This window comes from Sabethes cyaneus, chromosome 2, assembly GCF_943734655.1.
Source record: "Sabethes cyaneus chromosome 2, idSabCyanKW18_F2, whole genome shotgun sequence".
Lineage (NCBI taxonomy): Eukaryota > Metazoa > Arthropoda > Insecta > Diptera > Culicidae > Sabethes > Sabethes cyaneus.
In genome coordinates this window covers 1,146,932-1,169,837 of record NC_071354.1, presented here as the reverse complement: position 1 = coordinate 1,169,837, position 22,906 = coordinate 1,146,932, and the positions used below count along the sequence as shown (strand labels likewise).

The 22,906-nt window shown below is 35.6% G+C and overlaps 2 protein-coding genes across 2 annotated transcripts in view; one reads left to right on the top strand and one right to left on the bottom strand.

Moving 5' to 3' along the window:
* Positions 1 to 10,674: 10,674 nt before the first annotated feature.
* On the bottom strand, positions 10,675 to 11,856 carry LOC128738026 (uncharacterized). Its single transcript, XM_053832832.1, has 6 exons — positions 11,758 to 11,856; positions 11,439 to 11,694; positions 11,220 to 11,383; positions 11,038 to 11,158; positions 10,848 to 10,968; positions 10,675 to 10,790 (listed from the first exon to the last, which is right to left on the bottom strand). The coding sequence occupies exons 1-6, from the start codon at positions 11,804 to 11,806 to the stop codon at positions 10,731 to 10,733; spliced, it is 771 nt and encodes a 256-aa protein (XP_053688807.1). The 5' UTR covers positions 11,807 to 11,856; the 3' UTR covers positions 10,675 to 10,730.
* Positions 11,857 to 12,672: 816 nt separating this feature from the next.
* LOC128733607 (transmembrane protein 19) overlaps positions 12,673 to 22,906 on the top strand; it is a 20,095-nt gene continuing 9,861 nt past the window's right edge. The window contains 5 exon segments of the mRNA XM_053827324.1: positions 12,673 to 12,772; positions 12,845 to 13,097; positions 13,153 to 13,316; positions 13,374 to 13,494; positions 13,554 to 13,674. Of these exon segments, the coding sequence (XP_053683299.1) occupies positions 12,724 to 12,772; positions 12,845 to 13,097; positions 13,153 to 13,316; positions 13,374 to 13,494; positions 13,554 to 13,674 (708 nt within the window). The 5' untranslated portion in view covers positions 12,673 to 12,723.

The following is a 22,906-nucleotide window of genomic DNA, read 5'->3' as shown; positions in this document are numbered from 1 at the left end:
TGGAGCGATGGAACTAATTTTGATCAGACCGGATCAGAGATGAAAAAAATCGCTTCTAGCGATCAAGATTATAGGAACGAACAGATTCAGATTCATTGACATCACTACTTGTAAGCGACAAATACTCTGTCGCGATTCGTACAGATTATGACAAACCTCATGTCAGATCATGTTCATTGCATAATTGCGTTGAGAAATGTAACAGATACAGACGATTGGTTGTGTGCACCGTATGAATCGCAATACAAACAAAATATGTGACATTTTCTCTCGCAGCTACTAATCGGCATCTGCGTTAATAGATTTGAAATTTTTTGTCGGTAGATGCGTAAAATGCCATCTGTCTAAATTGTTAATCGGGGCATACACTCACCGCAACGTTCGGCAAACGTTATTCGTCGTCTCTTTTATTCTCTAGAGTTCTTATGGGAAACTGATAGTTTGACGTCTCACTCGCTGCGCATAAGGATGGTGGGAGAACAAAAGAGGCAAACATAGTAGCGCACACGGTCCGACTACAAAACAATGTTGTCAAAGCAAATAACTTTGAAACACATCGTTGCTTCATTAAATCACTGAAAAAATCGTCGAAAATTATTGAAAAAGCTGTCTTTTCTGTTGTTTTTAATAAAGAAAAATTATTAAGTACATACATTTCTCTTGAAAGTATTGAACCACGTTTTCACCATTAGAGGTTTCAGCAGTGGCGACTCGTGGTGGTTTAGCTTACCTGTTCAACCAGCGAAAAATACAAATTAATACGCAGCTTTTTTATTATCGAAATTCTATATTTTATTCATAAAACAAACATTAGGGGTATTCACGTACCGCTTGCTATGGTGCGTAAACGGTGTATTTCATGTATATGCTGCCGCAATTCGCATAGCAGTTCCGGTTTCTATGGAAGCGGCAGAGTAGCGGCAGTATAAATACGCAATACTCCGCATACGCAACATAACAAGCGCTACGTGAATACCCCTATTATTTAAATAACAACGGAAAACGGCGGTTTACTTTACCAGCAAACTCGTCTCTGAATTTTAACTACGAACCTAAGACTTTCCGTTCAATTTACCTATTGAACCAAATTCAAGAATAACCACTACACGCACCACAAGCAATATGCGTAAGTTGTTCAATGCTAAAGATGAACGAGTTAATGAGAAAATTTTGCGAATAATGCATGCCATCCCCTTCGTACCAATAGATTGTTCCTGGTGCTAATAAAGCAACGTTCAAGCGCCGTATTGAACGTTTTGCTCATTAGCTTCGTGACTAGATAAAATGGAATCAAAGCGCAGGCCATAGGGATATGTGGTAGTAAGTTGTTCAATGCTGAAGATGAACGAGTAATGAGACAATAATGCGCCCGCGCTTTCGAGTAAAAGCTGTTTCACATTCTCTTTTTATCTCCTTCGTACCCAGAATCAACACCAGGAATAATGTGTTGGTATATGCTTGTGCATTGAGATCAAAGCAACGTTCAAACGTCGTGTTGAACGGTTTGCTCAGCAGCTTCGTAAACTAATTTACCGAATTATTCGTATTGCATATGCGTCGGTTCAAACGAAATCATGAACTAGTGATGAAAAAATTTTTTGTCGGGTTGAATTTTGTTGCCTGTCCTATGAACAGGTTGAACATGCGGACGAGTCGCCACTGGGTTTCAGTTAATTTCAAACCTATAATTCTTATTTCCAGAATCGAATCAGTCTTTTGGCAACACGATAGTTTACAAATTTCACTGCCGTTGCTGCTCCTGCTGAACAGGTCCCATCGATTCAGAATATATTTTCAGTTTTGTTATAAAATAACAAGATTTTCGGCTAGTAACAACACTTTAGATTACAGAAAATCTGTATTGAATAATTTGGTATGTAAATGTTAAGTGCTTGACTTTTAGAATCACTGAAATTAGTGTTGAAAAATGTGATGAATTGCTTAGTAGCGTGGCGGTGATTGTTTTCAGCAGCTGAAAAATGTACGTTTTTGGACAACAATTTTTAATTCATCATATTTCCTGTCGGAAAGACAGTAAATTGTGTTTGTGAAAATTAAAACTATGGTTAAGTGATTCATGATGATGTCCTTATCAAAAGATTGTGTAAATAGGAATAAAAAAGTACATTGTTGGCTCATTTATTTTCAACTGATTAAAACAGGTGACACTGCTTAACTCGTTCCTTACCTTAGATATCCAAGCTGACCATTCAAAATAAACATAAAATGCGGTACCATTATTGGCGCTAAGCGGTTAATCCCAAATAAAAATTTCTAAAACATTTTGTTTTAAAAACATCCTCTTTTTTAGCAGGCTGACTGTGAAGTCTATAAAAACAGAAGGTCAAGTTCCGAATACGTATTGTAGCATCAAGGCTTTCCTTTGCTTTGCTATAGATTAAGAATAAATTGATATAACGATGATCAATTTGCGAGGATAATGTCAATTGAATAATATTTGCAATTGCAAGTCCTGAAAATTATAAAATACTATTTGTGAAGTACACATTTATCTTGTTTTTGTTCCAAAGAAAATCATACGGCTGCCGATGAAACTGCATAAATCTAGATATCAACTGTAAGCTTTTAATTCAGACATTCACAAAGAAAATCAAAATGAGAACTGTTCCATTTACATTTGTCACTTTACTTGAAAGTAAAAGGAGAAAAAGCAAAAACCAATCATAAAAGCGTTTCAAGTTCATCTATTCAAAACGAACCCATATCCCACTCCTATGCATACATGCCAACTACAAAGCAACAAAGAAGGAAGGATGCCGAAGATGGCATAAAGTAGAAATGCTAGTTCAGAATGGAGAAAATGCTTTCTCGCTTGCGTTTTAGGGAAAACTCTACATCACGTTACGCTGTTGAGGCTCGAATTGTATCAGGCGTTCAAAGAAAAAAGCAAAAATGTGGTGTCAATCTCAACATTTGCCTTACTCACTGACAGTTTGGTGAAACTTAATTCATTGTGAAAAATCGCTCTACTGACTCTACTTGGTAAAAGCGCATTGCACCCCTTCCCACCAAGTGACAGTATTTTCATAGATACGATCCAATTTCCTTTCTGAGCTTAAAACTAGGTTGAACGACAACCAAACACAATTATTTGGAAAACTTCATTCTGATCATCTGTATGAATGCGACAAATGGGAAATGGATTCTGAAAAGGATACGAACTCGGGAAATTTAAAAAGATTTATTGCCTCACATTTATCGTCAATCCACACAAGGGTTATAGAATTTGACTACGGTTGTCTCTGACTTGAATAACACGGCACATTGCTCGAAGAAACTGTAGATTTGCATTTTGTTTTGCAGATTGTTTGTGGCTTGATGATATATGTTGCGGTGTTAACGGATTTATTTACGACTGGAAAAGGTTAGGTAAACTTTTAAATCACTCGTGAGAATTCCCTGAAGGATCAATAGCTTCCGGAAAAAAATCCTGCAGTATCAGGTCAATCACATCCATATGCATGAATGGAGGCGGAACATCGTCAAAACACCCCAGTAAGTAGAAACATATTAGCAAGGAAAACTGAAAAATATGTACAAGTGGCAAGTAGAAAAATATTTGGCTTGTAAAGCATTAGCTTGAAAGGTTCTATAAATTTCATCTTTTTCCATTATAATTATTTCTTCGGTCGTATAATCGATTTGACGATATGAACTCTTGACTAGACATCACCCAAAGGCAATTAAGTATGACCAAAAGTATTAAGTAAAACCAGTATATCACGGTTAACGTTCAAAAAGAGCAAATTGATCTCCTCAGATCAGATAACTCCATCAGGTCCCGTTTGACACCACTTACCAGACACACAAAGAAAATTCAAAATTAAACTTTTTCCTACGAAAAGAATACGAACAGTGGAAAAGTTTTTGTTTCGTCTCTAACACATTTTAAGAGCAGAATGTTCTCGGAAGGGCAGCTGCGCTTTTGCTATAGCTTTTGTTTTCCTCCGCAATAGATTTCACAGAATATGCTGATATATACAATATTAGATACGTTGAACTGTGTGTGACTAAAAAAACAATTTTCTTTCTTGCTTTTCCCACTCATGAAAGTGATGATGGCCTTAAAACGAAATTTCCAATCGTTTCGGTTTTCAGACTGATCCTATTCGTGGGCAAACAATAATTCCACAATACTGATTGCTTTTTTATTGAATAGGTACGTTTTTGTTATACTTAGTTCAGTGAATCCCTCAAGGGTTTAGGAGTATGGTTTTAGAAATGATCTTCTTGAAACTTGTACAACACACACCCCATGTCTGAATATAAACCCTCCTGTAAGTTTGGCCTTCGCTATTGCCTTCAATCAAATATGTCTAAAGGTATTCAATTTTATATTTGATGAAGACATTTTCGAAAGTAGAAAATTTAAGTGGAAATGTAACTAGTTATCATGGCATATAAGACCACTGCTAAAATCTTATTTTCCAAGCCATTAAGAACGACAATCAATAAACGAAAGCCACTAAACTACCTTTAATTATACAGTTGCCGCCTCTCGGGAATTCGAATCATTCATATTGACATTTATAATCTTCTCCGAGGTATGACATTGTAGAAAACAAAACCCCACTGCATCATGCACCGACCGACAAGAGCGGCAATCATGTTTATCGGGTGTGAAATGAGAACTGATGATTTCTATCCTGTGCTTCCTGTGCTGTATAGCAAAGGAAAAGCCATTTCGCCGTCAGTGCAAGTTGCATAGTACTGCACAAACTCGCACACATATACGATTCCTAACAGTTGAAGATGTATTGAATGACATACAAATAGAAGGCAAGCGCATAAACGCACGCTACACGGCTTCCGATTCCCCGGTGCTTGTTTTATAGGACTCAACCATCTCTGAATGTCGTTGTAATGCTGCACTTCCCCCATGCTGAAGAATCACTAAACTAAACTTATTTTTCAGTTTATAGTTCCTTCCGGAACAAAGCGTGAACAATCTGGCTATACGACTTGGACTACAAGCTGTGAATAGTAGATTTTATTACGTCGATTTTGTTTTACGCTGCATTGCTTTCAGCATACAAATGTACACCAGAATATCATCTTGCAATATCTACGATGCAGTTACACAAACTTGAACATTTTATGCGTTTTGCGTAACCGTACAACCGGAGATGTATCGCGTCTAGAAAAGATTCTCAACGAATGGCATACTACTGACTGCAAAACTCACTTCATTAGGAGAAGTAATTGAGTCATTCTACTCAAATAAAAATCGGTTGTAGTGTTGTCAAGTTTTCAATTGATCTGTTGTTTTTGTGATTTGTCTCTTATGTTAGTCCATATTTTAGAGATAATTGAAGCCATAATCGAATTATTATTTCCGACTATTTGTATGTGGCAATATGCGATCATACCACAGTATAGAATCTGCCGGCCGCTAGTTGTCCATCCCACAGACGATAAAGAGCAGTTACCGATTCAGCTGGAAAGGATAACTCCTACGAAAGCATGAGTTGACATTTTCTGCAGACGATTTTGCGACAATCTTTCCATACAGCCAGCAGAAAAAGTGCTGATATTTTGCGCATCGATTCAACTGATGAGAAACAAATGTGTTTGCAAAGAATATTGTAATGCTGGGGTAATACATATATATTTACTAGTACAGAACAGAAAACATTGTACATGATTTTATTTCTGAATTGCTACTTAAAAATATTATCAATCAAAACTCTCGAAACAATCTAGATAACAGCTAAAATACCAGCGATTGTTGTGTTGTGATTGCGAATCGGAAAGTAAAAAAATGTTGAAGCTAAAACAACTGTGTAACTTTCACGAAAACGTGACCTAACAAATGTCTTGAAACGACACATCACGTGTTGAACGCTATCGAATGTGAAACTGCTGGAAGCACAAAAGAGCATTACTGTCGTACTTTCTTGTTCGCCGATGCTTGTATCGGGTGTGTACAAATAGAAGGGAAAATTATCCATTACACAAAAGTTTGACAGGACAATTGATCGATTTTTTCTTCGAGGCCTGCATAACGGAAACCTGTGACTACAATGACCATGAGGAAAATTAAAAGAATAAAGAAAATATTGTCACTTATCAATTACAACATCCATCAACATTGCTCCTTTGTACTTATGAAGATAAAACAAGAATTATGGCGAATGAAAAACTGTTGCTCTACTGTAAAGACAATTGTGTAAGCTTACAAGCAAAATGCAACCTTTCACCAACATGCGCAGCTGAAACTGATGAATTTCTTAAATTACTTATAGGGAACGATGCCTTTTCAGTCCCTTTGTTTTGTATCAAAATTCTTCAAAAGTCCAATACCTGCTCATTTTATGCATAAATGCTTAATTTACATTCACAAGTGAACTAAAAGTGACACTCAATTCTTCAATATGTTTGCAATTCTGGGATCATTTTTCGAACTGCAAATTATTTTTTAAAATAAATTTTTGATCATTCTTAAATACATCTTTCAAAAGCACAGTATGTGTAGAATATGCATGTACGTCATCTTTAGCAAAGTCATCATTGTCGTCTAAATCTAAAGAGAGTTCTCACATCTCTTAAGCTTTACCATTTAGGGAAATAATGTCTTCGGCAAAAATGTGTAGAAAAATTGTCTGCATAATCACTTTGCCACAGGTACTACAACGCAAACATAAAAAGTTTGATTTTCAGCGTGACCAGCATTTAAGCATCATCAGTCATTGCACTATTTAGTATACAAACATTCTTTCAGAGATTTTATATTATTATTAATTTACTATTTCATTACTCCATCTGGCTATGGTTTCTAAAAAGCATTGGTGCTTCTTAAACTCTGTACAAACTTCAAGGATGGCACGTCGAAATTAAACAACGCTTTTACTTTCGACAGTGTTCTAACACATGCGGTTACGGGTTCATTACATCTCAAGATGATGATGATAATGATGATGATGATGATGATGATGATGATGATGATGATGATGATGATGATGATGATGATGATGATGATGATGATGATGATGATGATGATGATGATGATGATGATGATGATGATGATGGTCCCGCCACATACCCCCACAAAGGTTTGAGCAAGACGATTTATCTATAAGATAATTAATATTATGACAATTGAACCAGTTATGTAAACATAAAAGACGAACTGATTCCATATTCAGATATAAATTTCTCCAAAATTATTTAATTATTATATCTGTAACGCGTGGCTCAAACTTTTGTAGACTACTCTTTTTTTTAATTTTGGTATGATGGAAAGGTATTTGCAGTAAATCAAACCCAATAGAGACAAAAGTCTGAGGGAATCGATTACACCTATGATGACTTTAGCCTCGAATACTGCCTGGCGAGTTTGTCGTCGGTAATCTAGCGAGTCAAGATCAAGTAGACAGCACCGATCCGAATATGGTGGGAGGCTCTCGGGATTACGCCATGGTTGATGTTGCAGTGCAAGTCGAATGAATTCTTTGTAGGTACTCGTGCAATGCGCAGGTTGCACGTTAAATGCTGGGGACACCATACAATGTGACAATTTTTAAGCAGCGGTCGAACCAAAGCACCATATAACGATTTCAGGCAATAGAGATTATTAAAGTTTCGCCAATTTAAAAAAAAATCGTGTTGGCGCATTGTTCTCGAGATTATCAACTCTCGACGTCGATCGATGTTAGTTTGGTGTCGACTAAAACACCAAGGTCACTAACTAGTCTACCCTACGCAGCTCAGTCCCATCGATCTGGTAGTTAAAAAGAATCGGACTCTTCATGCGGTAAAAACTTATAACCTCATATTTTACCACACTTAACCTTAACCAGTTTCGTTTACGCCAGTCGACAAATTTATCGAGTAAAGCTTTCAGGTGGCGACAGTCGTGCAGTTTTTCAACAACTTGAAACAATTTCAGATCATCAGCGTACAGAAGTCTGCAAGCGAAATCCAATATCTGAGTTACGTCGTTGAAGAATAGTGAAAACTGAGATAGTCCCATATGGCTTCTTTGAGGGACACCCGAGGTATTGAATAATTGTGACGAAATATAGGAACCAAGTTTCCCGCATAGTACCCTGCCTCGCCTTTAAATACGTGTAAATTACGTCAACTTGCTTTTTATTTTCTATTTGCAAAATACTGGTTGAAGCAAATTCTAATAAATTCGTATAAACGGAACAGCCATGCATGTTGAACTCAGCATTAGTATACTATGTATAAAGCTGTTGGTAGCAAACGAGCGCTCTTTTTGTTACTAACAGGGAAACAGCCTTGTTAAACCTTTGTTATAGTATAACAAAGATAAAATGCAATAAAATTATAATTTCATTTAGGTAGATACAGTTTTTAATTGAAAATGAACATCATGACTGAAGTGAAATAACCTAAACGTAGCAAACTGTACAAAAAAGAAAATTGTCCCATACCAACCATCCTAAGCAAACAATAACACAAAAATATCCTTGTTACGTTCATTTTCACTCAGACGGGATGGGACTAAATGAGGCAAAGACGAAATATTGACAAAAAAAAGTTTACTAACGTTGATTGTTCTTTAAATCGTTTCGATATTTGATTTTTTTCCAGCAGATCGATTTGGTACCTATTTTCAAAGTGTGCAGCTCTTGTGATAGACACAACATTTTTGGGACGGATAACTCCCTGTTCAGAAACTCAATTCGTTCCAACGGACTTTATTATTGTTATCCCTTTCATCAAACCACACTGTTTCTGCTTCATTAACTTTGTTCATTACGCACAGCATTTCACCGAAGCACCGAGAGCCCAGAACATTGACTTTTTTCGCCCTTCACCAATAAAACCAGTTCGCACCATAAAAATCTCATTGCAAGTATACTAGTATGCAAATGTTTAATAGTTTTCTTACATCATTGCAATGATGATGCATTGTGCGTTTTAGTGTTATTTTTGTTCTGCGTAGTTAACAAAAATTTGATGTGGAGAACTCGACTGCCGTTTAACACTTACTTATTTGAAAAAATAATGACAACTCAGAATCAACAGAAAAAACCATTGTTGGTTAGCTTAAGATGATAATGACTATATGACTATCTCACTAGCACATTGTCAAACTAAATGATCCGGCGGTTTCTAAATAATACTACACGAACCAAGCCTGTTTCTTTTCACATTATGTACATTAGTCTGATAGCAAGATTACTGTAGGTTATATATCGCAGAGCCAAGCAGAAAGATATTACAAGATTATGGCCTAACTTTCTCATTTATTTAACAGCAAATTTACGATTTAACGGTCTTTCGCAGGCGAAGTAGGATTTCCGAAAATACAATAAAAACGCTTTGACAATAAATTTCTATTAACATACGCTTTTCATCGTGGCCCGTCATAAACGGCCTTTTTGTGCGATTCTTTGTTGTCTGCCATTGTGGAACCATCTTTGGAAGAAAAATTTCGGAGACTTGTTTACACCGTAATGATTGCAAGTAACCTAGGTGCTTCGCATCTGTTGCTGTAACTGAGACAACGAATACCGCTTCACTCGACCGCCTTTGGAATGTAGGTATGTATAAAGAATGCTACACACTCTTCGTCGCAAAAAAGAGGGTCATTTCTAGGCATGATGAGCAATCCAGGCAGAAATTCCACGTGTACAATCTGGGTTCGTCTCAGTTGTGGTGCGATCCTGCACGTATAAGGCATCTGTTCCTCGACGATATGAAGTGTTTTTTGATTGCTCTCCGACCTGGCAGAAATAACACCAGACTCCCAATTCAATCTGACAGGCGCCAGCACACAAGAAAGTGCTTTCGCTCATATTTTCCAATTTCGTATCTTCGTTTGATTATCGCCCACGCGTGCAGATCGTGTCCTTGCCAGTCGTTGCACTTTGATGTTGTAAATAAACACGGTCCGTCGGCGATGGCTGAACGTTGAGAAGAAAACAATCGTAAGAAAAGTTGCACTTGAACGACTTTATCTTTGGTTGCATTTATCCCGTATTTCTTGAATTGCTATTGGATGGAATTGCTTGGTAGGAACTTTATTATCCGTACATCTGGCAAAGTGCGACACCCACAAGAAAATAATGTGCTGAATTTTATTTTTCCCTCGATACATATTTATGTTTCCGCTCGGAACAGAGCGCTTCGCTTTGGTCGCATTGGCTCTATTTGTTACATCCCTTTCTTCTCGTTTGCTTTCAATTACCCCAGAAAATGGGAGTCCATCATCGTCTCATGGTTCGAAGATGTTGAGGGTCGGTCGGGTAGGTGTGCCACATCTACTATACACGCCCAGTTATGGTACCTAGACGGCTACTCAGCGAAGCATCATCTTTATCGTTGTCGTTCATCACTTCCAATCTAGCACAATTTGATTTAATAGATCTGTTGTCGTTACGCTATGGACCTCCATCAGGAATTCAATATTAATGTTTATCGCTGCTAGTTCGAAAAGCTTAGCGATGGGTGCGAAAATTATGTCTTAGAGTGTTTATAACAACAGTTGCTCATTTTCCACCGTTCGAAATCGTTTTAAGTCGTGGTTCAAAAGTTGTACTATGCTAACGTTTATAACAATTATTTTAAAAAGATTTTAATTTTTGAGATGATGAACTCAAGAGGGCTTTGATTTCTTAACAAGTAAATCAACATTTTAATGCAAACAAAGAAAAAGATGTTTATTTTAAACTTCAACGTGCCAACAGTTTGACGTCCAATGACGTTAAACGGTTAAGTGAATTCATAATTCAGTACTATACTTCATTCCATGAATCAACCACTGCACCTTGATCGTCAGTAACCGTTGAAGGGATCTGAAATTTTTAGTAAATTTAAATAAAAAAGCGGAGCATAACAGTATTTCATTTTACCTTTAAGCAATTATTTGCTTTGAAAACTGGATTATAATAGATGTCAACTATATCCATTATGGCCAAAGAACTACAAGCATCAACTTTATCCCGCAAGCAATCTCTGGCTTTAACAAGTTCTCTGTAAAAAATTAAATAAACCGATGATTCTCTGATGAGATGCTTAGTCGTAGCGTTGAAGATAACTTACAAGCATTCTTCCTGACCATATTCAGTCCACAGTGTTGTGCTTGCAATTTTGGTTGATTTGCATTCCTTGATATGTTGCCGCACATCCTTAATACAGCTACGGAATTCCGGTTTTCGAGCTTCTACAAAAATCACATCTTTTTAGAATATACCTTATTCATCGAATCAATAAACGTCGCTTACCAAAAAATATTTCGCCATCATCCTTGCATATTAAATCGACTGCTCCGGAAACCATTTCATTTAGAATTGCTCTTGACGATTTCGTATTTTGAGCCAAGCAAGTGGCCACTGCTTGCATCATATCATCGAAACATACTTTCGATTCCGCAAACTTGGGACAATAACTGAAATAAAAATGCAATTGAAATTCCTCCACTCTTACTTTCCTCTGAGACATACGTTTCGAAAACCTCCTTCCGGTTACTCTGCGTCATCGTTTTCAAGTCGATCATCATTTGCGGCAAATCTATATGACTCTTCAAACATCTCATAGCTGGTGGCAGTGACGTTAAGAACTGCTGGAAACCTTCTTCGGATCTACTTCTATTCATGCACGCTTCACGCAGAGTGAGAAGGAATTGTTTCGCGTGGGATGCTGGATATCCGGCCACATCGTTGGAGTCAGCTGCCCCATCGAATGGTTTGGCAAATACCACTTTAAAAATAATCGATATATAATAAAAATAACCACCACCTCAATAGCGTGCGCTGAACTTACTTCCCAGAAATGCAACAGCAAATAGTGCTTGACAAAAAGGTACGGCCATACTTGCAATAATCTATTTTTACGACTAAATGCGCGACTATTCTAGTACAAAACTGATTGATCAATAGCTCTCTGATAGTTCACCGTAGGGAATTATATACGGTTCTGGGAGAGAGACTGATAATACCTATTGAGAAAAAATACTACTTTAAAATCAAAGAGTTGCGGCTGCTGACACAGGAAAAACCACGGCAAAAAAGTAATTTGTAGTCGATCAGACTTTGCTCATGATTTACGGCAAACCAATGTATAAATACAACAAATCAGAGCTAGAGGTAAAACGGTAAAATAATATTGTGAACTTTTTTTGAGACAAAGTATTATGGAGGTATTGTTTCTATTTTTGCAATGCAGCCTAAAAGTATATTCAAAATTTTTACTATACCATGTTTTATAATTATAGAATTTACGTCCCTGTTTGATGCACGAATTTTGCATAAAATAACTTTGCGAGCTTTTTATGAATAATTCGTATGGTAATTTCGAACGAGTCAAAATCGATCGAGTTAGTCACACAGTTTATTTGTGATGTAACTTTAATAATCAATTCCAGTCAGGGTCACAATAGGGTAAAAATGGATACGTCGTCCGCATTAATGATGCTTCAGTACTAAGCAGGTTATTCTTTTACTAACTGAATCTTTAGAATAACCGACAACAGCACGTGAATTAGAATTCTCTAAACTAACCGGTTTATAACTGTTTCAAAAGGGGATTTCCCGTATGACAGTCTCTCAACGTTTAAAATAATCCATCTAAACAACAGCAACCTTAAAACCGATCGCGATCGTTATCAACAGCTCTACAAAGCACAGCATTCATAATTTGCACATCTATGGAATCACAAATTCATTCATCGGTAGACTGCGCGGTTAGAATGTTGCACTTTTGTTTGTTCAGTATAATAAAAACACAAATATGAGTCAAAGGCTAAATCAATTATCTATCATCGTGATTCTCTTGGTTGGTAAGTACCGTGTTGTTTTTCATTTCACTTCAGTTTTAAACGATACTATAGCTGATATTTTTTATACAATAGTCACATCCACAGAATCATCCAAAACCACCAACTCTAGTAATATCGGCCGATATCCAGGGTCACCTGCCAAACAAATCATGCTTACGTTTCGTGAAACCTGCCTCGAATATAGTGGATCTGACGAAGGTTTTCAACAGTTTGTGCTGTCCATGCGACCGACCCATCGGTGCTTGAAGAAATACGTCGATCTTGCCCGGTTTGAGGAGGATGTTTCCAAGATGACTGAGGAGAATCGCCGAGAAATTTTTGAAAAGTATGAGCTTAATCATTTACTTAATCAAATATTCTGAAATAACTGTCTTTGTCAGTAACTGCCCTAAATTCAATGAATCTCAAGTATGCTTCGAAGGCATGATTGCAGCCGTCGCAGCCTGTATTGATCAAAACACCACCGAAACCAAGGCGTTATTGGCGCAAATGGTAGGCAATGCCATTGAGCTGATGTGCAAGGATAATGGTGAAATTTTCTTTGGTAAAATTCTAACATTATTGTTTGAAGAGTGTTGTTTACAAATTTCTATCCCCAAAGAGTCCCGTAAACCGGAATTTCGCAGCTGTCTTAAGAATATCAAGCAATACGTCAAAGAGTGCAAATCGTCGAACATTGCCGAAAGCACACCATTGACCGAGTACGGCTTGTATGAGTGCATGTAAGTGTTATCAAATCGGCCAATCAAAACATTATAATTTGCTAATGAATCAATTTTAGTGAGCTGAACAATTCGAGAAGTTGCATGAAAGATAAGGTAACTGACTGTAATGCTGAAGCATTGATGGATGTAGTGGACATTTACTATAATCCTATTTTGAAAGCAAACCATTGCGAGGATGCAATAGAATAATATTTGATAAATTTAATGCATTCCTTTTTGATTGCCTATGATGTGAATCATAAACTTGAATAAAGCGTCATAACGAGTACAATGCGATTTTTTTTCCAAATTACAAAAAAAAATCAAGTGAATCTTAGTCAGAATTTGGTATTATAGAAGTGTAATCATATTTTACTGTCAGATATTTGCCGTTGCCATAATTCTTACATGTGAACTCTTACATCGTTGCACGATATTTATGCTTATTTAACGAAAAAATTACAAATAATGGAAATAGGTATTAAATCAAAATACAGAGCGCCTCCATTCAATTTCAAATTATGGATTAGCATTATTGAACGGATTCTCGTGAATTCAGGTTGCTGAATGTTGATAAAAAAAACTCATGAGGTAAATTCTCGAGATTATAACGAATTTTTTTAGATATTTTCGAAAAAGACTTGTACTGCAATAGACATCTACAGTTGAGTTTTTTTCTAACTGAACCTATTGTTTGAAAATAATTTGATATAACAATATTTGTTAGCAGTCAAATCCAAAAATTTTAAGTCTAAGGAAGCATGTCAGCCTGTTCATATTATAACTTCCAATTGCCATCTAATTGTTACTGCTCCATAATTCCATCACAAAAATATCAAGAGCGGCTGAATTTAATTGCACCTTTCATTGATGTGATACAGATCAAAACTGGCACAAAGCTGTTCTGGATGGCAGTCGCTGCTACGCTTCTTTTATGGGCTGCTATGGTGGAATCAAAGCTAATAACTTTCACATGTCACCAACGTTCGGGGTTCGATAGTCGATAATGACTACCAACTGTTTGGTCGCATATTAACACATATTTGTTTACACATAAATACGTATACAGAAAAACACGCAATGAAGTGCAGAAGCTCCAGCGGAAACTGATTAAAGAAGTCAAATTTAAATTTTCGAACTTGTATATATTTTCTAGATACTTTTTGTTTCACTATTTTAAACGCTAAACTAAAAACAAACCATTGGTACAGATTTGAACTAGTAGATTGAAACCTTGCACAAGCGCATCGATTCGAATGGCGTAACAGCTGGCGCAAGAACCGGTTCAGTGCAATCAAGTCGTAAATAAGAACTGTAAATCGTTACTATCATCAGCTATTATCTGCATCATGGGCAACACCCTGAAGGTAGGTACCAATTTCCGATTAACGTAGCAACGTTTGTAGCACCATGGGGATATCCCGAGGTAGGACTAATCACTATACCGTAATTTTCTGAATGTATATTTTGTGCATCTGAATACTAGGTATTCATATAGAATACTCTTTACCCATAAAAGCTTTACAATAATTTTGAACGACAAGTATTTAATTAGAACAAAACAATTGATTATGAGCAGACTTGATTTGCTCTTTTAACTTTATTTTTGCTCTTTTGACTACAGCGTCCCAGTCTGACAAAATTCGAAACAGTGATGTGTAGGCCAATTGTAGAGTTGATTATTATCTACAATTTTGTTCAAGAAAGCATAGTTTTATCTTTTACATTTATGGCGCTATGGGGCTGATACCCCGCTGGTAGCCAAAAGAGCACTCTTTTTGCTACCAATGGCCTAGCAGGTCTGTAACGCTATAAATACAAAATATTAAACTATACTTTCTTCAATAATATTGTAGATAATAAGTAACTCTACACTTGTCCTAGAAATCACTTTTTCGAATTCTGTTTGGCTGAGGCGCTGTAGTCAAAAGAGCAAAAACGAAGTAAAAAGAGCAAATCAACCCTGATTACGAGCATAACTGAACACACATTATTGAGACAGCCAATTGCTATTGTGTCTAATTTGTATAAATAAAAACGAAAAGAGTTTTTAACCGTTCAGTGGCAGTTCCTAGCAAATTTATGCGTGATTTTGCGAAAAAATAAACAGTCGGAATTTGCAATCCCCTTTGGGCAGTACCTCATTAATCTATAAATAACAATTTTTTTCATTTTTCAGTCATTCTCATGCTTTCTCTCAAAATTTCTATTTTTCAGATATTGCTATTACAAATTTTGTGCTTAATTTATTGTATAGACAGTTATAATTGAAATTGTCATGTTATGTTATATTTATTATATTTTGACATTAAAAAAAGTTAAATGAAAGAAAAGCTGAAACTTTGGTCCCAATTAAATTCCACTGTTAATTTTATACCGACAAATACCGTGAACACAGATAATTCTGTTCAGCTCCTAATTCTGATCACGCCACTAAAGTAGTCGATTTTTAGTTCAGTCAATCAACTCAACGTAAACATCAACTCAACAACAATCAATTCAAGTCAATAGCTTCCTACGTGCGATTGATGCCTGCTATTTTCTGAATAACATGCATCATAAGCTAGCTGATTAGACAGATTTATTTGCAATTAATCGGCAGGTCAACAGTAGTGGTACAATGAACTAAATCAGTGCAACAAAATATAATGGAAATTCAATCATTCTAGCGCCATAATGTAATGAATAAATTGAGCTTATTTTTTTGACACTAACGCACGATAACACAGTGGTCCCATTGGTATCAGAACACGCGTTTTTTTAATTGCGCCGAAATGGTTGCTTATACTGGTTAAGTATGTTCAGAGAAATTTCTCAGCGTTAAAAGCTCTTTCATATGACTTGAACGATTATTTGATTAATCCCCCTAAAAGTAAGATACAAAATTTATTTTTTTAACAGTAAGAGATACAGCAAAAGAAAGTTCTACAAAATTTTTGAAAATTTTTGAAATTATTCTAAAAAACTTTGCCAAAGAAAGTAACCTTCTAGCTATTATAGTTTTAGAGATAAAGAACAATTTTTGTGGAGACTTTACGAAAATCAATTTTTTGACCACAGTTCTTTCTACAGTATTTAGGCGCATTTGATATGTTCGGCAAAGATTTTCTAACAGTTAAATTACATACTTTTCTAGAATATAGTAACTTGCTATCGTCAATATTTGCGGAGAAAATTAAAGTTTTCGTTTAAAAATTATACAATTTTCAACAGCAATAACTCCCAAACATGCAAATATATTCAAGCTATATTACCCATGTGAAAGTACAAGAAAAATACTACAAAATGCAAAACAAATTAGCTTGACCCTGGGTATCCCTCTACCAAAACACTCGCATTAAAAATTGTTACTCGGTTGAATTTAATATGGCGTAGTGTAAAAACCGTGTTAATCCGATCAAGTAAGTGTGCAAAATAAATAATGAAAATATGTAATCCAAGTAGCATGGATTATTTATAGAGATTCAGAAAACGATTTTCAAAATTCGTTTTCGGATGAAATTTAATTACTGCAGTTCAAGGTGTATTTGAAGATTCTTCATCTTCCTTATCGCTATTATTGTGCATATCATATGTACTGACCAACAGTTGCAGTACATCTTTGGAGTACATGGCGTTTTTGTTATTTGGTAGTCCCTCATGCTAGCAATTACCGGATCAGAAGATTCTAACAGACGGCAGAAGATCCGTATTTGTAGCCATTCTGGAGATCTTCCTTGTGTGATGAGTTCGGAACTGTTGTATGTCCTTGTCCACAATTGTCATCATCAGCTCGTAACCACTACCGTTCTACCTTCACATTCAATGGATGTAGGATGAATTTTTGCGATTTGCTGGTCTATGTAAATTTTTTCTTGCAACGTTAGTGCAGTCGTTTCCTTTGCAAACTGGAGATGCAACGGCCGGCAATACCTGGTCAAAGACGATCTAATTAGGCTAATTCAAAGAAACATATGTGATCGAAGATGGATGTGGATTTAGGAATATATTCTTTCCATTTGTTACTGCTTTCATGGGAACAATTGATGTGACACAAAGGCTTGAGTTGGACTTCGTGCCATCATCATCAATGAATGTTTGGTTATACTCGCTAAGATCTGCGGTTCCATCTCCCATCGCAACCGTACTTTACGAAAAAAGTTACTGTCTTCAGTCTTCATCAGAAAACGTGTTTAGTGATGCAGCTTTCGAGCTGATAATACTTGACGAGGTCTGATATGCACAGTAACAGCGATAGTGAGGGTGAAGTATCTTCAAATACACTTCAAAATTTGTACACCTAGAACTGCAGTAATTAAATTTCATGCAAAAACAAATTTTGAAAATCTTTTTCTGAATCTCTAGAAATAATCCGTGCTGCTTGGATTACACATTTTTATTATTTATTTTGCACACTTACTTGATCGGGATAACACGGTTTTTACACTACACCATATTAAATTCAACCGAGTAACAATTTTCAATGCGAGTGTTTTGGTAGAGGGATACCCAGGATCAAGCTAATTTGTTTTGCATTTTGTAGTATTTTTCTTGTACTTTCACATGGGTAATAAATGGCTTGAATATATTTGCATGTTTGGGAGTTATTGCAAATTGTATAATTTTTAAACGAAAACTTTAATTTTCTCAGCAAATATTGACGATAGCAAGTTACTATATTCTAGAAAAGTTTGTAATTTGACTGTTACCAAATCTTTGCCGAACATGTCAAATGCGTATAAATACTGTAGAAAGAACTGTGGTCAAAAAATTGATTTTCGTAAAGTCTCCACAAAAATTGTTCTTTATCTCTAAAACTATAATAGCTAGAAGGTTACTTTCTTTGGCAAAGTTTTTTAGAATAATCTTTTCAAAAATTTTGTAGAACTTTGTTTTGCTGTATCTCTTACTGTTAAAAAAATAAATTTTGTATCTTACTTTTAGGGGGATTAATCAAATAATCGTTCATGCCATATGAAAGAGCTTTTAACGCTAAGAAATTTCTCTGAACATACTTAACCAGTATAATCAACCATTTCGGCGCAATTTAAAAAACGCGTGTTCTGATACCAATGGGACCACTGTGGATAGGGGGAAGTCCCCCAGTACCGGACACCTAAGGAGTTTGACATATAGAAACTCAACACTTACCATTACTTCAGTTTTTATTAACCGGAAGAGTCATTTAGAAGACTGTTTTCCAATAAAAATAGGTTACACGTCACTAATCGCTAATGAACCATTTTAGAAGCCAAACGAGAAATCGATAAAAATCATTACTTAAAAATTGTGTCTCCCAGTACCGGACACTTAATAGAAATCATAAAATAAACCAATTCAGGGCTTTTAGTTCTGAAAAATACATGTCACAATGTTTAATCTCTTATTGCTTGCATACTTGTTGACAAATTTGTTTGAAAAATTACTTTGCTTAAAAATCAATAGCTTTTTACGTCCTTCGTCGAAGCCCTTCTGTTTTCTTCGAAAAATTGATCATCAACTGGTTTTCTTGTTTCTTTTTTTCATATTCGAGATAACCGGTTCAGTATAAGTGTTGTTTTCATTCTTCTCAGTCTCTTTTTTTGCAAAATCTTGACTTCATTCAAGAATTTTACTAAACCAAGCAAAGCATTTTGCTGTCCGGTATTGGGGGACGGCTCGGTGTCCGGTACTGGGTGACGGGAATCACTGAATACAACTTATATTTTTTAACAATTTATATAACTTTGTGGAACAATGAGCTATGGAGCTTGGGAAATATTTAATGAAAGATATTTTATACATGAAATTTTATGCGACCGAATAATGCTGTAATGCTGATCCGAAAATTAACCGAAACATAACAATTCGATCGGCGGTAGGTAAAAACAAACAAATCACTGTTTTCATGAATGATTCTGACCTATAAAATCACACATGCTAATTTTTTATTTTCTTTGATGATTTTATCATATCAGCTACTAAGGTGCACCATTTGAACTATGAAAGATAAAAGTGTCCGGTATTGGGAGCTGACCGGCGCTGGGGGACTTCCCCCTATAGATACAATATAGATACAATATGCACTTTTTGTTACTGTTATTCAGACACGGTTAAAGCACTCAAAAGCAACATATCTTTTTATTTATTTACTTCATCTACTATATACATTTCAACTGCCTGTGACATGCTACCCTTTTCTGTTGAAATGCATTTCAGTAATACATATGTCAGTCACAGCGAGCAGCAATAAATTCGCCTGTCTGACGTTGTAGTGAAAGTATAATGTTTTGCCATTAGGAAGCACAAAATCCACTGAGTAGATTCTCTCGGTTTGCAATCATCTAATCAGCTCAAACTCATTTGACATCGCATTATAACAGCAATCAAAATCAGCAAAAAATAAAGAAATACCTTATTTTCGCAACAACAACCATACGCCTGCATCAAAAAAATGAATGATCATCAGTTAAATGCCAATGTCTTTTTCGACCCCAGTACTCAGGCATAGAAGATGGCTTTAATTGAGATAAACACTTTGAGCAATTCTACCTATTCAACAGAGGTTCAATAAAATTAGTTTCCATATATCAAACTGATAATTTCTTTTATCGTCCAGATCAAGGAGTAAGAAAAACTTTCTTATTGTCCGCGCACTTTGTAATTTGTAAGTTTTATTTATAATTTTGCCTCTCAGTTGGCTTCGAGGTATGACGCTGGTCTAATAAGCCAGTCGTCGTATGTTCGAATCTCGACTGGGTGAGGCTGTTAGAGTCAATGGGATCATAGCAACTGGCCCTGCAAAATTGTCCTGCACTCTAACAGCTGGCTGCGAAGTCTGTCGTATAAAACAGAAGGTCAAGTTTCGATAACGGAATGTAGCACCTAGGCTTTGTTATTCATAATTCTAATGGAAACCTGTCAGTTAGCTACATAAAGCTTTTATTCAAGCACTCATCAGACCGTAACTGATTTCACATGAACTGCAAAAAATATTTTTCGGGTGGTTATTAATAATACTCCTTCGATACGATTGAGTAGTTTTCCGCTAGTGCAAATGAAATAGACGAAACGAATAAATGCATCCATCAACACTTTCGGACTCTGGGGTGCAATCACTTCTTACTTCATACTATCGTCTGACGACGCTGCCAAACACGTTACAAAAAAAAACCTTTTTGTGCTATTTTCATTCTCCTAAGCACTCTTTCGGGTACACTTATCTTTCGGTTGTACATGAAAATTCTATTTGAGATAGGGTACATGGACAAATCATTTCATGACATAACTCCCATAAATGTGTAATAAGTCTTGAAAAAGAAATTATATGATAACATACAAACTTTTGATGAAATAGAGAAAACAATGAATGAAATACTCAATCTATTCATTTTTTCTTGCTCTGTAGCACTCTTTGAGCAATACACATGAATTGGTACCACCCAACAGTGACACACAACAAAGCAATGAAGTCAGACGGGTCCTTTGCGACAGAAGCTTTATGACAATTACTTGACCTGTTACATCTAAAGTCAATGCTGGTCTTCCATGACAAACATCGCCCCAAACAGCTAAAAATCATCATATGATAAAAACCCTTCGCTACAATCCTACGTGAATATACGCAGATTACGCTGTGATAATATATTAGCACAGTAAGATCCACACAAAATGACGCATAGCAGAAAAGAAGAGCTTACACAGTAGAAAAGCTATTTATCATATCATTTACGCCATCGCACAACTTGCGTTTTTTACACCCAGTTTCAAGCAGTCCTCTATTTGACGTGAAACATTTGATAAATTTCCACGCTCCTTAACAAACAATGCACGCATTTGAGGCGTAACTTATTTTTCATTACGAGATTCCGTAAACAGATATTTACCATGCACACGCTGAAGGGCTGAAACAAGTTGTCCCTTACGAAAGCAGCGCTAAAAAAGGGTTACTAAATTGGACGTATTAAATCGTGGATGCAATGATACTTCAAATAAGAACAACACATACCCTTTTATACATAGGCTGAGTTAACTTATAATAAGGAAAATATAACTAACTTCTGGGTCATAGAGCAATTACTGCTTCTGCAATGAATTATTAAATTTAAAAATTTGGCACCAGTTCGTTGTGATTCTGAATGATAACATTTCAAGTCTTTGAAATACGGTATGTACCTATTTTTAAAATATATAATTATTTGATCTTTTGACTTGTAAGGCGCATCAATTTCTCTGCACTCATTTGAATAATATCATTCGTCGCATGTTTTCCTGACGGTGGCAGATGGCTAACAGAAGATAATTTAATGAGTTATAGAGCCCTAAGGACAGAGCTGAGAATGAAATAGCTGTAGTCCGTGAAGTGTGATTTAGTAATAGAAGCCTAATTACAGCGAGACGAAGAGGTTTATAATTCTCAGTTAAAGTAGTCAAATAAACGCCAAACATTATATTCCTGAAATTAAAGGAAAGAAGAAAACTTTTTCCAAATCAAATTCTAACTATTGTTATTTATTTTACGAACTATGTTCGAACTGAGTTCGAAAACAGACACTGAAGAAACCTGCAAGTCGTATGCGAAATACGTATCTGTTTGATAGTAGAATTTAAAATGGAAGAAGGTTTCTTCCTTGCCTTAATTCCAAAAACTACAGTCAAACATTTTTTTGGCGTTTTTTTACGTTTACGATAATATAACAAACATTATTCATTTCTTCAGTGCAATGTCCAGTTACAATTCAAAGGATATAATAAATCAGATAAGACTAAATCTTTCATGGATTCCAATAATAAAAAGCAATGAAAAAGCATATACGCAATAAGCAATAAGCATTTCAATAACTGTAAAAAACACAAAAGCTCCAACTGAACTTGAAGCTTAAAGACCGCGAACAGTAGAATCAAGCTATTAAGGTAAACATTTCAAGTTTTTTCCGATCAATCTTTTGCGATTTAGATAATAATATACAAGCTTATTCAACATTCACAAACAATTCTATGTAGCTGTTAACGAGAGCTTATCGAAAGCCAAAAAGGAGTGAAACAATAAATTCAAAAGACTGTGTTGTCGGATCAAATTGTTCTCTATATCAAGGTTGTAATCAATGTTGATGGAAATATCCAGTTGAAATTATTTTATACTTTTATGAATATTTATAGTTCAAATTTTATGAAATGGTCTTTTAATTCATTTTCTCAAGATTCGACATATTCCATCTATTTAGTCAATTTCCAACACTTTCATAACTCAAATAATGTAAGTATAATTAATTTTCAAAAACGACCATAATTATAAAAGTGGCTTAAGAGCAAGTCATATTTCTTTTTTCCATTTTGAGATATCAAGCCTAGCCTTTTAAGCGGAATTTTAAAATTGTTTGGTTGCCGTTTCATGTTACAATCGTTTAAATTGAGATACAAATTGTTGTTCAATTTGTTCAAATCTCTTTTTATATAAAATAATTTTTAATGA